Source organism: Centroberyx gerrardi, chromosome 5 (assembly GCF_048128805.1).
Source record: "Centroberyx gerrardi isolate f3 chromosome 5, fCenGer3.hap1.cur.20231027, whole genome shotgun sequence".
In the NCBI taxonomy this organism is placed as follows: domain Eukaryota; kingdom Metazoa; phylum Chordata; class Actinopteri; order Beryciformes; family Berycidae; genus Centroberyx; species Centroberyx gerrardi.
Window position 1 is genome coordinate 30,673,551 of NC_136001.1, and position 16,421 is coordinate 30,689,971.

The window sequence follows — 16,421 nt, forward strand, 5'->3', positions numbered from 1 at the left end:
TGTATAGTTTTAGGGTCACACCCGCACTGGGAGATAACTATTCAACCTACTGTCTTTCTCAAAGTGACAAAGACACGTCTGAGTAGTCCGTCCTTCATTTCCTTCATTTCTGACTTTGCCAGCATTACCACTCTAATGGATCAAGATGGCACATGTTTTGGTGTTAATTTAAGCATAGTTTTACTGAAATTGCTCATGCAGTGTGAGGTAGTAGATTGTATAGTTGTAGGGTAGTGATTTTGCCCTGTTCGGAAGATAACTATACAATCTATTGCCTTCCCTGAGGAGTGGTAACTCTTCTATTTAATTTGAAAATGTTTGTGTTTGGTTTTCAAAGTGGAGTTCAGGGACCACCAGGGGTCTCTGAGGAGGTTCAAGAGGTCCCAAGAAAAAAAAAACGTTGCCATTATTTCGTCTGTTGGGGAAATGGAACATTAGTTAGCATAATCTCAGATCAGGGGGCCCTTGACCAAATATCTCCTTGGGCATCCTCACCAAAAAGCTTATGTATCCGGGTTTTCTTATGAAATGTTTTGAGAACCCTTTGCTTGCCTTAGTCAGAGGATTACATGGGTCAATTAGTCCTGATCCAAGTAGTAAGAATGGTTGACCTGTATAATATTTCTACAACCATAAAAGGATGCAGTTGTTTTTTGAATTAGTAGGGTTTTCTTTCCCCATGTCAGTTGTGATAGAGCATTGATGATCATCCTTATGAAACACTTCTGAAACATTTATCCACCAAAATATGACTTCCTTAGTGGAGGTTATGTTTTTAATATTTTGTTTGTGTGAAGATGGTATATTTGTTGCATTTCCTTGAGCCTCATGAAGACATTTTTTTCAATATGGAAAACAAGTGTTGGCTCTTAGTTGATCCACGTCAAACCAAATGTTTTAAATACATGTCACACTTCTAACTAAACCTTCAAATGGTAATGTATACAGTAATGTCATTTTGTTTTCCATTTATGATGAAGCTATTCTCTCTTTGTCTGCCATTTGGTTTTTATAATGAGGAATGCTATTGCAGTAAGTCATGCTAAAAAAAATCGTGTCCAGTTGTTGCTGGTTAGATTTCATGGAGCTTTTCTGCTCAAATGTATGGATGCAATTAGAAATGCTGAGTAACTGGTTAATAAATCTCAAATTATTATGATTTTTAAATTTGTCTTGTATACTTATATTTGCGTGAATTAGGGTGTTCAAGTGGACTACAGTGTTACCAAAGCAGTCACTTTGAAAGAAGTTCATCAGGCAACCCTCCCCCCTTTTTTCTTTTTTTTTTTATCTGATGACAGTAATTACACAATTGTGTCAGCAGATGGCGTAATAGCAACGCCTTTTGACAACTCATGACTTGACTGTGAAGACCACCCTGAACTGCATACATTATTGCAGAATTATTGGCAATAAATAATGCAGGTTGGATAAACATGATTTGAACCAGTTGAGCTGCAGCTGTTACAGAATATAGCCTACCTGTTATTCTTTGGGTCGACTGTGCACGGTATGAGAAACAGCTTATATGCACTGCATCAATTACCCGATTGTCCAAAAATAGAAATGGAATAAAGTGAATGAAGCTGTAGGTCTGTTAATGTGCGGTAATTGGCTGGAATTGGGAGCACGCCGCATCACAGGAAACGATCAGATATGAAACGCAGCAGGTCCTCTGTGGGGAGATGGGGGTCATAAGTAAAGTAAAATCCACTCGCTCAGAGTGGGAGGGGCATTTAGTGTTGGAAAATAAATAAAAACTGCCGGTAGTTGCCTATCAGATTGCTACCGTTCAGTGGCGGGGTAGACTCGTGAAATGAACACGAAGCCCGTAGTACCCGAGAAACGGATTGGGCTTAGAGCAGGTTACAATAAGATGCGATGCAACAAGTGCAAGGACCCGAATAGTTTATTGGTTTCTTACTAGAGCTGCACTTCTTACCGGCACTGAGCGTTTTTCAGCCCTGCAGTAGATGAAGAGATGAGCCTGTACCTGCAGGCTGAATGTGAGCGGCTCACAGGCAGAGACCCTGCTGAACACGCCCTGATAGAAAAGGTAGAGAGACGCGGAGCCTGATCATTAGAGGAGCCGCACAGCTTACCTGAAAACAAGCGATCCAATGCTACATACACTGACACCCGAAACATACCAAATGAAATCAGGACGAGTTTTTCCAGAAACTTTCGTTTGTCCCGAGGAGCTATTCACGTCTGCGGCTCAAAACACCTGGAGATCCTGCAAGGCTTCATAGAGAAATAAACCTGGTTGTTGCAACAGATCATAAATCCACCGGTTGAGCACCATGAGTAGGAAAACACGTCGGTGGATTTTCCATTTTTTCCTATGCCTTGGAATTGTATATTTGAAAATCGGGTGAGTTAATAGGATATGATTTTCTCTGCATTTTCAGATGGCCGCACGTTTTCGTAATGAATGTTGAAAAATGTGTTGAATCGGCTATTGCCCCGAAATTAGACGCTGCCCGATTGCTCATATTGATAAATTGTGAAATGTTAATTGGAATGCTCTCTGCTTATACTAGTCTATTCTGTAGATCTGTATAGGTAACTGAGTCATTTAGGTTAGACCAGTGGTCCCCAAAGTAGGATCCGGGGACCCCCAGGGGTCCATTGGGGGGTCCCAGGGACTCCCCCAGCAAATGAGGAATAGTTTAATTTACTATTATTTTATTCATGTGAAGTTTGAACGGTGTGGATATCTATTTTGATCAGTAGGCTATAGGCAATGCCATCACCCCACCTAGTTATTTAGGTCTGTATAAAGTCATATTTATATTCATATACAAAAATCTTCTCAGATGGTGGTCCCCACAAAAAAAACCAACTTAGGCTATCAAATGGGGGCATAATGGTTTATAACCCCCGTTACAACCAATAACCAACATTCATAGGGATATGTAATGTTTTATTTCCCCCTTCCATCTTCCTCACAGGGGTCTATCGTCCGTCGTTGCATTGGGAGCAAGCATAATCTGTAATAAAATCCCCGGTTTGGCCCCCCGTCAGAGGACTATTTGCCAGAGCCGACCCGACGCTATCATAGTGATCGGAGAGGGGGCTCAGATGGGGATCAATGAGTGTCAGTTTCAGTTCAAACACGGACGCTGGAACTGCTCGGCCCTGGGCGAGAGAACCGTGTTTGGAAAAGAACTGAAAGTGGGTATGTTACACTTTTAATTTCATTTGATCGCATGCAGACCAAACTGTACATCTGCAATATTAGGCTAGGCACTGGGAAAAAATCATGTTCCTGTAATATTCCTATAGGGAGTTCATGTTCTGTGGTACTCAATAGTGAGTTTATAGTGACCTTATTGCACTTTATTGCATTTTAATCTCCTATAGTCCCTATACGGATTTATACTTTTCCTATGAAATATGTTTAGTATCTTTCTATATTTTATTCTAGGATTACTACAGTTCTGCTTCCTAATTGTGGTTGACATATGCTTCACTTCAATATTGAGGTATTCTTGCAAAGTGCTATAAAAAGCATTGTTGAAACATGTCAGCACACCCTGGATTTCCATGGTTATCATCCAAGCAAGAATTTTTTTTTTCACTATTCAAATATTTATTGCTGTGGAATGAGCTATTTAATTTTTTTTAGGCTGTTTTCCCTTTCCCCTTTAATAGCTTTTTGTGCAAGAGCAGCATTGATACTTTGATTCCTTCCTCAACAATACTCACTTGGCATAATCCTCATGCAAACACCTTCTCACACAATTCTGTTTCTTTGCAGTAAGCTAATGTAATATGAAAACCCCCAGTCTCATATATAATGAGCATCTGCAAATGTAATGTTGCCTTTTTTTTACATTATCACTTAATATATTGCTGGATTACATTACAGCAACGGGCTGCTAATTCAGTGTTGTGTGCACATTGAGAGTCAGCACTTGATGTTTTCTTGAATCCTTAAGCTATATGTTATTCAGTTTGTTTGCACGGTGGAAGCAAAAGCCTTCAAGGTATATAGTAAAGCTGCATTCAAACACTGGAGAGGAAGGGTTTTGAACATTGCTATAAAATGTCAAAAATCATGCAAATTCTCTTCCTTTATAAACAGCATGTTTCCTCTGAGCTGTTGGACTGGTAACACTTTGACAAATGTCTGTAAAATTGAAACTCAGAGTCAGTCAGTGCATCTGTTCTTGGTGGGAAAATGAGCCAGAGATTTTGGCCTGTTTGTGGAATAAGGCTCGAGGCGATGGATGCTCAAATGACAGGACTGCGGAAATAAACGGGGAATCATATTTAACACTGGTTTCCCCATGCCTTGTTCATTCAATCCACCCAGTCACCTCAGTAAAAGGAGTTCGGTTAAGAGAGAGAGAAGTAGAACTTGAGTGTAGATTTTTTCAATTCAAGTTTCATGAAGGATCATAGCTCACATTTTTGTCTGAAGCATGACTTCATTATAATTGCTGCATTGTACATGAAGCCTCTTAATTGCAGATCATAATGTAGTCGGATTAAATGCAATCCACACAGTAGTTAACAATGGCGAGATGAATGCCTTGATGGGCGAATGAGTATGCCTGATATAAACAGTGATCTGACAATTATTAGAGCATCCTATCCTCACAATTCAGTGAGTTACAAAGTAACTACTAATTATGATGATTAGGATGAGACTTTGAACTGAAACAGTTCTACATTTTGATTGATGGCATTCCCTTGGTATTCATACTTTTTTCAATAATGCATGTCTACAGTAACTGGTGTGCTTTTCCTCACCATTATGTTATTTTTGATGTTGTAAGATCAAAACTTACGTGCTCTTTATCTGCGTTCAGCTGAACCACCTTCATGTATGTTCATAAAATACTTTTCCCTAAAAGACGAAAAGCTTCAAGTTCAGACAAGTACTTTCTAGTTTATAAATTTACCTCCAGGTTTTGCAGCTTTGGCAGGGGAGGTTTAGAATCATTTTAAGCCACTGCTTCAGGGAAGTACTAAAGCATTTTTTTATCTGCCATATCTGTGCTCAGATTTATTCCAACTCAGTAAGAGAAAGTGATTTGTCTTTCAGTAATGAAGACATAGTAAACATTTCAGCAGCGGAATCTTACCCAAATGTAGTTTTCTACCATCCTCCTAGGTATTTGAGCTATTAAAAAGTTGAAAATCTACAAAAGTGGTTCATTTTTTTGGGGGAAAGGCTGAGTTCCAAGATGTTTAGGTCAGGAGACAGCAGGCCAACTTGAGCACTACTTGGGTCTAGTTGCCCTGCACAAACTCTGTCTGAATCCATTGTTTTGTTTCAGCAGACTGGAACACTGATAACTGACACAAAACATAAATTGGGTTTTTATTGGCAGTGATGCAGTAATGTACAGTATTTTGGCATTAGGATCAAGTATCCCCCCCCCCCCCCCCCCCCCCTCCACAACTCTCTAGTTGAAGTAAGCCACCATTGGTAACCACACTGGCTTCCTGTTTACTGGCTTGGAGGCATGTAAATGATTTATTAGCAACTTAGACAGGCGAGAGTTCATTGAGCCAGGCCTCCTGTAACACTCATCTGCAAGGCAATGTCACATCTGATCAATGGCCTTGTCGATAACTAGTAATTTGTATTACTAATAATACAAATAATAATAATAATAACAACAACAACATACAGTATTTTATTTGTATAGTGGTACTCAAAAGCAATATTTTTAAACCTGGGAGTTGGGGCCACCCAGTTGGTCAAAACATTATTCATAAAATTTGAATGATTAAACCTGAGATATTTCATATTTCTGGTTTAGATGACCGATGAAGGTGGGATGACCGAATCATTGTATCATTAATACAGTTCTCTACAAGTGAGGACAGTGTGCGGTGTGCAGTGACTTCGTTCAAGTGGTGATATTTCAGATTTACAAATTCGTTAATAATAGTAGATAATAGTTTTATTCATGAAAAACAATCAAACAAAAAAAAAAAATCATTTTATTCAGCATCCATCTGTGTGTGTGTATGTGTGTGTGTGTGTGTGTGTGGATGATAGTGGTTGGAAGGCTATTAAAGCTTCATTCATAATTTTTAGATGATGTAAGTGAAAAAGTGTGAGCACCACTGCTCAATAGCCTACTCTTGTCCACTTGTTCCAGCAAAGCTCAACACTCACACATAAATTTTAATGGCTGAACTTGAAGAGGAAAAAAACATGACAATAAACTTAGAGTGCTATGGGGGCTTAAATATTAAAGTTGATGACTTTATTGCAGATTTCCTGGCACTACTAATCATTTTTGGATTTTTTTCACATGTGCTCCAAGAGGAATTATCTCCATTTTAATTAAAAATGCAGTTGACCTGAAGCACTCTGATTTATAGAGTGGAAATCCATTCTATTTGGCTGTCCATGTAGGGAGGTTCTGCATGCCTCTCAGATTCACCTCCACAGGGTGGATCCCAGTTGTGACGGAAGCTGGGACAAGGGCCAGACTGATGCCTAAACATATCATATTTTCTCTCCCACTAGATTGTCTCTAAAGTACAACATTGCCCACTGTATGTATTCAATAGATTGACCATTCCCTGGTGAAATGGTGTGATGACACCTGGATTCAGAGGCTGGTCACAGGCCTTAGGTTGCTATGATTGTCACTCAATTGAAAGACAGTTGAAGCTATTTGCTTCCTAAAAAGCAAGGCTTTTCTCATATTCCAAATACAAAAACCAATGCTCTATTATATCTTCTAGAAGATTCAGAGAGCCACTTTTTTGCCCTCACCTTTCTCCTGACATTTATCTGTTTAAAGAGAGCTTGATTAATGAAGAATACTTGGCTCAGCTCATGTATTTTATGATTTGGTTTGAAGCAGCTATGCCAGGTATGTAAGGAGGTTTGATGGTGCCTGAAACAGTGAATCTTGATGTCAGCAATTGTGATTAAAAATGTCTTTCTTTTTATCCCAGGCAGTAAGGAAGCTGCGTTCACCTATGCTATCATTGCTGCTGGGGTAGCCCATGCAATCACTGCAGCCTGCACCCAGGGAAGCCTGAGCGGCTGTGGCTGCGACAAGGAGAAGCAGGGCTTCTACAACCAGGAAGAGGGCTGGAAGTGGGGCGGCTGTTCTGCAGACATCCGCTATGGCTTGGGCTTCTCCAAGGTGTTTGTTGATGCCCGGGAGATCAAGCAGAATGCCAGGACTCTCATGAATTTACATAACAACGAAGTGGGACGCAAGGTATGATCATGTTATGCATATAGTCTATTTTCATTTCTATTTGAATAGATCCACAAATCCAGTTCACCTCATAATCCCCTCATCATCATAATCACCTCATAATAAGTCATTTACAGTAAAAGCCCAGCGTTGTGTTCTTAGCCTATGAATATTATACACAGTTTAAGATTGAAGATTGTCAGAAGCACTGAACCATTGAGCGTTTTTGAACAGGTGAGTATTAAGAGCTTTTGTGAAGGTGCCTAGTGAATTAGAGCCTCTGATGTTCCAGAGGGAAGGAGCTGTAATAGCGATACAGAGATGTCTATACACTTTGTTAGTTGGTCCATGTGGTGGAAGTCAAGACGTTTGCATCAGCTGATCTAAGCCTACAGGAAGATGTGTGACACCGGAGGAGGTCAGTGAGATCAGAATGAGCAAGGTTACTGAGGGCTTTGTACATAGTGAGAAGCAGTTTGAACATAAGTTTTTGTAGAATGGGAAGCTGGTGGACATTTTAAAGGACAAGAGTGATGTGATCTTTAGAGCGGCTGAGTGAGCATATGAGTGGCAGAGTTTTCGACGTATTACAGTTTGGAGGATGTGCTGTGGAGGATGCTGTGTCAGAAATGTGATAATTTCATGATTACAAGTTTCAGCAGCTGAGAATAACAGAGAGGGATGAGGACAGGTGACGTTCTGTCTGTTTTTGTTATTTGGTTAAAGCTGGAATCCGGCCCTTTATCCTGTAATAGTCAAGTTACACAATACCAGTTGGCAGTAATATGTCTCATTGGTCTCCATGGTTGGAGATGCTCTTCATAGACTGCTATTGAAAATTTTGACCGGGTAGAACAAAAGTCTGCTAACTATCCAACTAACATTAGCCAACAAAGATTACCTTCGCTGGGTAGCCGAGTAGCGCTAGCTAGTTAGCATACTAGCCTACCCAGTGAGTTTACATTGAAAAACATTTTTGGCTAACCTGCCTGATATGCTAGTGGCACACACTGTAGTCCGCTGTTACTGTAAAGCTGCAATATTTACACCATCATAAGAGATGTTATTGCCTAATTTCATTACAAAAGTTATAATCATTGAAAGTTAAATTACCTGGTATGGGCCATTATTACTAGGGTGGGAACTGTTTACTGGTGAGCTGACGTCTGTCTGCTACACCATTGATAATATAATACTTCCATGGGTTGTTTGGTTGTAGTCCGAACATCATTTCACAATAGACTTAGTGGCAATGTAGAGCTAAGTGTCGTCAGCATACGAGTAGAAGTAGGGACCATGGCAGCAGATGATGTGAACGAGGGGAAACGTAAAGAAGGAAAAGGTGGGGACCAAGCACCATACCTTGGGGGACACCCTGAGAGACTGGGCAGTGTCAGTTTTGCAATTGGTGTTGATTTCTGTCAGAGAACTATGACTTAAACCAGGAGAGGGCAGTGTCTGTGATGTTAATGGAGGACTTGCGCCAGGAGAGAAGTGGAGAGTGGTTGATGGTATTAAAACCTGCATTTAGGTTTAGAAGGATGAGAATGTTTAGAGAGCCCGAGTCAGAAGAGAAGAGATCATTGGTAACTTTTTGGAGGACTGTTTCTGTGCTGGGCAGTGATCTGAATCCAGATGGGACATGTTCATACAGATTATTTGAATACAGGTGGGACTTAAGATGAGATTCATGTTTGGAGATGGGTCAGTAATTATTGCAGATGTCAAGTTCAAGACCAGCCTTCTTGAGAAGAAGTGTTACAGCACCAAATTTAAGAGCAGGGGGATGTTGCCAGTGGAGATTGAGGAGTCAGTTGCTGTGATAATGAGATTGTGGGAAAACAGGCCTTGACTTAAATTGTATGATCTCTTGCAGAGGCAGGCAACAGAAGGAATAGGCAAATGGACTTGAACTTTTGGTGTGATATGGAGCGTTTATGTTTAGGTTCAGGGGTGAACCAGTTTATTAAGCAGTTCTAGAGATTTTGTGGCTAATTTTGAGTCTGAGAATTCAATCTGTATGTTTAAATCTTCCAAGTGCAGGCTGGAGGCAAGTTGGCATTAGGGTGTGTGAGGAGGGGATAAATAATAGAGGTAACTAACCAGAGATTCGGGGCCACAGATTTTAAGTCAGGAGTTCAAATGAGGTTGGAGCTTGCATGGTTATTTGACCGACTGTCTTGCTGGAGTAGTGCTGCAATGTCACCACCATGACTATCATGCTTTGTTCAGTGCAGACATTGTATATTGACTGAGTTTTTTTTGCCAGTCTTCAGTGATACAAAGAAATGATTATCATAAATTTGCTGACGAAATGACTTTGTTGGTTAGGGGGAATTTAACAGAGCAAGTTTTGAATGGTGTTTTGTAATTAGTTGATGACTACGATTTAGTTAGAGGTCTCAGATTGGCTGCATTCATTTGTTGTGCTGATATATTGAGAAAGTGGAGGGCATCTATGGGCAGAAATATGTGTCACTAGAAACTGAAATTGAATTATTTATATTTGAATTTGAATTGCTCAACTTGAATAATTGCATTAAAAAACTGAATTTGAATCACATAATTTGAATTTGTATTGTTTAACTTGAATAATTGCATTGAAAAACTGAATCTGAATAGCATAATTTGAAATTGAATTTATTAGTTTGAAACTGAATTCCAATAAACTTGAAACTGAATGTAATATTATGAAATTGAATTCATTTGCTCTGAAACTGTATTCAGTTCTCACAATTCAAATTCAGTTCTCATAATTCAAATTCAGTTCTTGCAATTCAATTTCAGTTTACTGAGACACACATCCTGGTCATTGAGGAAGAGCAATCGAGTACAGAAAATTCCAGATCCCTTCAGTTCTCTGGACATGATACTCCGAGCTGAACACCATCAGTCCCAGCCTCATCCACGATCGAAAGAAACGTTCGTTAACGTGTATCAAGTCCATGGATCAATGGGAGTGAAGGAAATGGTCAAAAACATACAGTAGGTGCTGATTGGCCGAAAAGGAGTTCTGTGAATCTGCACTCGATTGCTCTTCCTCAACGACCAGGATGTGTGTCTCAGTAAACTGAAACTGAATTGCAAGAACTGAATTTGAATTACGAGAACTGAATTTGAATTGTGAGAACTGAATACAGTTTCAGAGCAAATTAATTCAATTTCATAATATTACATTCAGTTTCAAGTTTATTGGAATTCAGTTTCAAACTAATAAATTCAATTCAAATTATGCTATTCAGATTCAGTTTTTCAATGCAATTATTCAAGTTAAACAATACAAATTCAAATTATGTGATTCAAATTCAGTTTTTTAATGCAATGATTCAAGTTGAGCAATTCAAATATAAATAATTCAATTTCAGTTTCTAGTGACACATATTTCTGCCCATAGGCATCACCCAGACTAGAGAGACTGGAGCATGGTTGAAAACAGTGACATCAGGAGCCTCTGCTGACAAAGCGTGGTCACCGCAAGGTCCCATAGTCATTTAGAGTATACATTTAATCCAAAGTCAAGGAGTGATTGTGTCTGATAAGATTCACAGTGGAGTAACTCAGGATCATGACCACCAGTGAGTGCATTAGCCAAGCACTGATGTTGTTAACCTATGGCCAGAAGTATGGAGCCAAATGGAAGATCGATAGACACCACAGGACAATCCACAAAATGGCACAGCGAGAAAGCAATCTACCGTGAAGCAATAGCAGGCAGATGGGATGGAGCGATGGGAAGTCTGGGAAAAACTGTGACCTCTAAGAGTACTGCAGACTACAAATGTCCACTGGATAGTTCTGAGATCTTGATGTGCTCAAAACGGTGTAAAAGGATTGCTCCTTCATATGTTTTGGGGCCTTCAGGTCTGTGAAGGCAGTTTGACTGATTTTCATTTTCACTCTGTTCAAGACACAGCTGCCTCTAATCCCTAATGACTCAAAGCATTATGATTTGCTGTACATCATCCAAGGCCTTCTGAAAGAATTCAGATGTAAATGTTGAATATTTATTGAAACAATTCTGTCCACACTTGAGTAGATGTATCCTGAGGGTTTCATTATGTAAATAACATAGCATAACAGTGATTAGGGTTAATCAGCACTGCATGTCCAACCCTCTTTGTCCTGATAGTAGAGTGTGTAAGAGATACACTGGAACAGTGGCTGTGCAAGCTACCCATTACCTCGCTAGTTATTGTCTCGCTAACAAGGCTGCTGTAACAGGAGAAACTCAGACCTTGTGAATGTTTTTTTTTTTTTTACAAACAGTGGCTCTGTTGAATACTACATTGACCGAGAGGTGTGCATTTTTTGCCAAAAGCCCAATCAAAATGTTGTTGGAGTGGTACTGGCAACATTCTAATACGCTAGTCAAAATTTCCACAATTGCTTTTCCTCTTGCCTTATTCTACAAGTGGTGTAATTCCCATTTCATTCCATGCATATTAGAGCAATATGAATTCACCCCATAAGGGTTTCAGAGTAGTACATGCTCATGTGCTAACACCCTCCAGCCAGTACTACCACTACCAGCAAGGCCCATCCCTATGCTTTGTATTTCCAGGATTGTCTGTTTGAGTGCCTCACATGGTCAAGTGCATCTTTAAATGCATCTCCTGGTCAAAGTTCTTCAGCATGTCTAGGTAATAGAAATAGGAAATAGAGTTTTGAGGGAACTGTGTATATAAAAATTTTGGGAATGTAAACAAATTCGCTGAAGTTCATTGGCTGTGATAGAGTTCTTGTCAGTGCCATAGCGATAGGCAGTGGTCCCATCCTGCAGGAAAGAAGAGGTTGTTTCAGTACTCTGGACAAGGCTTTGGGGAGGGGGAGGGGGAGGGGCTTCATACTTGAGGTCTGGCATCAGTCAAAATGTGATATAGTGTGCGAATCTCTTAATGTACACTTACTAAACCAGATTCCTCTGTAATTATTGTAGTAGGCCTTTCATATCTAATTTTAAATGATGTCAGATTCTTTTGAGTGCCAACCTTGAAATTTTCTTGAGAAGAATAAACAATGGTGTAAAAGGTGCCATGGGAGGCTTACAGGGGTTCTGTTAAGCAAACAATGGCAGCTTCGTTGGCATTTCACTTCAATGAACTCCATGAATTAAATGTTTGTCAGGTCTCGGGGGCATGACCACACTAAGCTGTATGCATCCAAGGCTTTTGACAATTACCCCAGGAGACTCCAGAAAGTCTGAGGGCACATGAGAGTGGAATAATTAAAAAGCTGGGTGAGGCTTCTTTAATGCCAGTAAGGGTTCCCACTCAGCGAGGAGGAAGGAGGGTTAGCTGATGTCATTCAGCCCGAGGCGGAGAGAGAATACCCAGTCTGCTTTGCCAACCACACCGAAATGTTCCACTCTAACCTTGAAAAGGCCATTCACCGCTGCCAATCTGCTCTCTATAGATGCTTCTTTCTGGAGACAACTAAATTGTCCTTTTAATCACCACATGCTCTCGTAAGTTAATCCAGCTTCTGTGTGAATTCACCACCTTATACAAATCAAGTTCTTACATCCCACATACGTGGAGGGGTTTTGTGTTCATTGTGTCTGTTTTTCCCTGTCTGTCCACCAAAATATCTTTGCAATTGGTCGAGAGAGAGCCATGAGACAAAAACAAGATTGCTCTGTGGAGGCAGGCAGGGGACAAAAGTACCATGAGTCCATGAGACATCTTTGATACAAGCATGGAAGATATTGCAGTCCTCAGACTACCTTATTTCATTTTGTTTTGTTTGATTAATTGATCTTTTATTGAATTGCGATTTAAATAAACCCTCTTAAAATCAATTGGATTTCTGAACATGTTAATGACACAGCCTCATTTATCAATTTGCTTGCATGTTGTTTAAATATGTATGTGTAAAATACAGCCATAAATCTTACGGCACTTTTATCAACCATGCGGACACTCATTCCCATCTGTCTACCCTTGCCTTGATACATCTCAAGTATCAAAAATATTCATCAAAAGTCCGCGCTCATTCATCCAAAAATATTAACATGGATTAACAAAGGACACGCCCACCCATGTCCATATTTGGAATAAACTGTCAGTGGGCAGTTACCTGCTTTTAGAGTATATCAATTACATTTATTAGCATATTTGTTACATCTCTTCTGGTTGCTGTAGCTGTGACTCTTGAAATTTTGAAATCTTTACTATTGGTTGATTGTAATGTGTTCTAGGAATTTAATGCAAAAATTTGATCTAAAATTTAAATAGGGTTAGAGTTAGGGTTAGTACCTTCCTAAATTTCCTTTCCAATTTTGGAGATTCAAGGATTTTCATTAGTCATTTATAATATTGCATAACAAAACATGCAATAAGGTAGGGAGAGTGCACGTGTTTTTGTATGTGTCTCCCATTAGTGCGTCTTCTTGTCTTTTAAAAGAATGGCACATAGCTACATGCCATATGGAGACATAGCAGGTCTAAGATCTGTGGAATGCTTACGTTCAATTGGAATGCTAGAAAACTTTTGTCTCAACCTGTTGAACTATTCATGAAATATGTTAGACCACGTTTTTCTGTGAACTCATTGTATGCTATATGTTTCCTACCTGCTCATTACAAAAACGACATCAACAAAGAAATTATTAGAATTTGTGATTAATGTTAGAAATTCTTAGTGAAAAAGATCTTCCGCACACTCAGATCCATGCAATATACATTTATCAGGCCAAGCTCTGATGAAGGTTGTGTAGACCAAAAGCTTGGCCTAATAAATGTAATTGCATGGATCTAAGTCTGCTGAAGATCTTTTGTCTTGTGGATTCGACTGTTTCTCCAGCAGCCTCGCTTCACCTGTGTTTTCTCCTCTTTCCTGTAGCTCCTGGAGAAGAACATGCGTCTGGAGTGCAAGTGCCACGGAGTCTCGGGATCCTGCACCACCAAGACCTGCTGGACGACGCTGCCCAAGTTCCGTCAGCTGGGCTACATCCTGAAGGACAAGTACAACCAGGCCGTGCACGTGGAGCCGGTCCGAGCCAGCCGCAACAAGCGCCCCACCTTCCTCAAGATCAAGAAACCCCATTCCTACCGCAAGCCCATGGACACGGACCTGGTCTACATCGAGAGGTCGCCCAACTACTGCGAAGCGGACCTGCTGACGGGCAGCATGGGCACCCAGGGCCGTCTGTGCAACAAGACGGCTCAGCAGCCCAACAGCTGTGACCTGATGTGCTGCGGGCGAGGATATAACACACACCAGTACTCGCGCGTTTGGCAGTGCAACTGCAAGTTCCTATGGTGCTGCTACGTCAAATGCAATACCTGCAGCGAGAGGACAGAGGTGTATACCTGTAAATAGAAGTATTTATTGGATGTGTATTCACGCACAGAGCTAGATCTGGGTGTGTGTGCGCGTGTGTGTGTGTGTGTGTCCATCTGTGTGCGTGCGTGTGTGGGTGTGTGTGTGTTGCTAATGTATTTTAATAAAAGGGTTCTCTGTGGCTGATACACAAATGCGTGGAGAAACCGCCTAGCTGCTGGCCTGTGAGCTGGTCTTGGCATCACAACAATCACAGCGAGTCCTGCCTTGAACGTAGGCTACTTATAGCCAGGACAATTGGTTCCTCCAACTTGTGTTGATTCTATTGATGCCAATGGACATCTGCCGTGACACTGGACTCCGCCGTGACTGGACGGTCTGAGTATTAAGCAGACTTATGGGCTCATGAGCTTGTTTGTAAAGTACCATGTCAGTTGCCACGTCATGCCCCAAGCTCGACTTTTCTGCTGGACATACCGGCCTGTCGGCATGAATCACCTCAAACAGCGATAGAAATATTTGCATTTTTTCACATAGGAACTAGACTAATCATAATTTATAAAAAAAAAAATGAGAAAACTACTGATGTTTTTAAGAATTCACTGTTGACTAAATCTGGTAAGGTTTTCAGATGGTGTAGATGCCTGACGTTTTTAGTTTAAAAAAAAAAAAAAAAAAAAAAAATCCAAGTGCACTTAAAAGTATAAAGCATTTTGTTGTTGCTATCTTTTTTTTACAGACACAGCTTAAACACTGGAGTGGTATGTGCATCATGTAATATGGAGGCTGATTTGAGTCGATGAGCCCGGTCCCCAGTGTCTCAAGTCATAGAGTAGGTCAGATTTTAACTTGACTGAATTCAATATTTGGGACAATGCAGCTCCTGTGCATAAGCCTGGCAGAAGAGCGCTTAACTACTGAAAAGTGGGCTCAGTATGATAGTATTGTTTTTCTTCTTGTTTCTATCCCCGTTCCCCTTCCACTTTGCTGCTAGTTGTCTGGAAAATCATGGAGTTTGTGACTGAGCAGCCATATTGACTCTTCGAGCTAAGATGACACCACCAGGAGCAAACATGAGACATCCAGACATAAATCCCCCTTAATGTTGGTTGATAGAATATATTTTGTAAGAGATTATTTTTATATGAATATTTTTTTATTTATTTTCTATTTCTTTCTGTAAGATATGCTCCCTACCCCGTTTCTAACTGTGTTCACTGAGTCTAGCAAAGGAAAGCAGAAATTGGAATGACCCTTAAATACTAGTTTGGAAAATGTGCCTTGTTTCCTTTTCTATACAGTTATCTCATACTGGACTGTGTAGTAGTGTGGTTCATAACCCATCTCAGAAAACAAACATCTAACTCTGCTTCACTATCCATTCAACAATCAATGATCTTGTCAAGTTTATCACTAACACTTAGATAAAACCGTCAGACAGAGGTACCTTGAAAGGGACACTAGTGATCAGTCATGATATCACAGTATAATGACAGTTTGATCATAGACAGACTTACAGAATTATAAACTGCCTTTGTATTTTGCAGAGATTTCGCCAAAATAATTGTGGTATATCGTGAGCTTAGAATTATAAGTTTCTATCTGGCTGGAGAGCTATTCTGAGATATTGAGCATCAAAGATTTGACAAACCATCTGGCAAAAATGTTACGTGTTTTATTATGTTTTTTTTTTTTATATATATATTTCATCCTAAGAGGTACTTTAAAAAAAAAACATAACACCACACAAGCATAAGTAACATTCAAAGATGATGAATATGTGGATAACTCAATTTTGACTTATAGATATATATAAAAAAAAGTCATTTAGAACCTTGTAATTCCAAGCTCACAATGTTTGTTTGGTTATTGATAAAACAGTTTTAATTGAAGTGCCAGTGTTAATAAATATTGGCTCAGGACATTCATTGTCTTTGCTGACTTATTACATGT

The 16,421-nt window shown here is 39.9% G+C and overlaps 1 protein-coding gene across 1 annotated transcript; it reads left to right on the plus strand.

Annotated features, from left to right (window-relative positions):
* Window positions 1–1,847: 1,847 nt before the first annotated feature.
* On the plus strand, window positions 1,848–16,156 carry wnt7aa (wingless-type MMTV integration site family, member 7Aa). Its single transcript, XM_071911619.2, has 4 exons — window positions 1,848–2,374; window positions 2,955–3,181; window positions 6,937–7,208; window positions 14,028–16,156. The coding sequence occupies exons 1-4, from the start codon at window positions 2,304–2,306 to the stop codon at window positions 14,505–14,507; spliced, it is 1,050 nt and encodes a 349-aa protein (XP_071767720.1). The 5' UTR covers window positions 1,848–2,303; the 3' UTR covers window positions 14,508–16,156.
* Window positions 16,157–16,421: the final 265 nt, after the last annotated feature.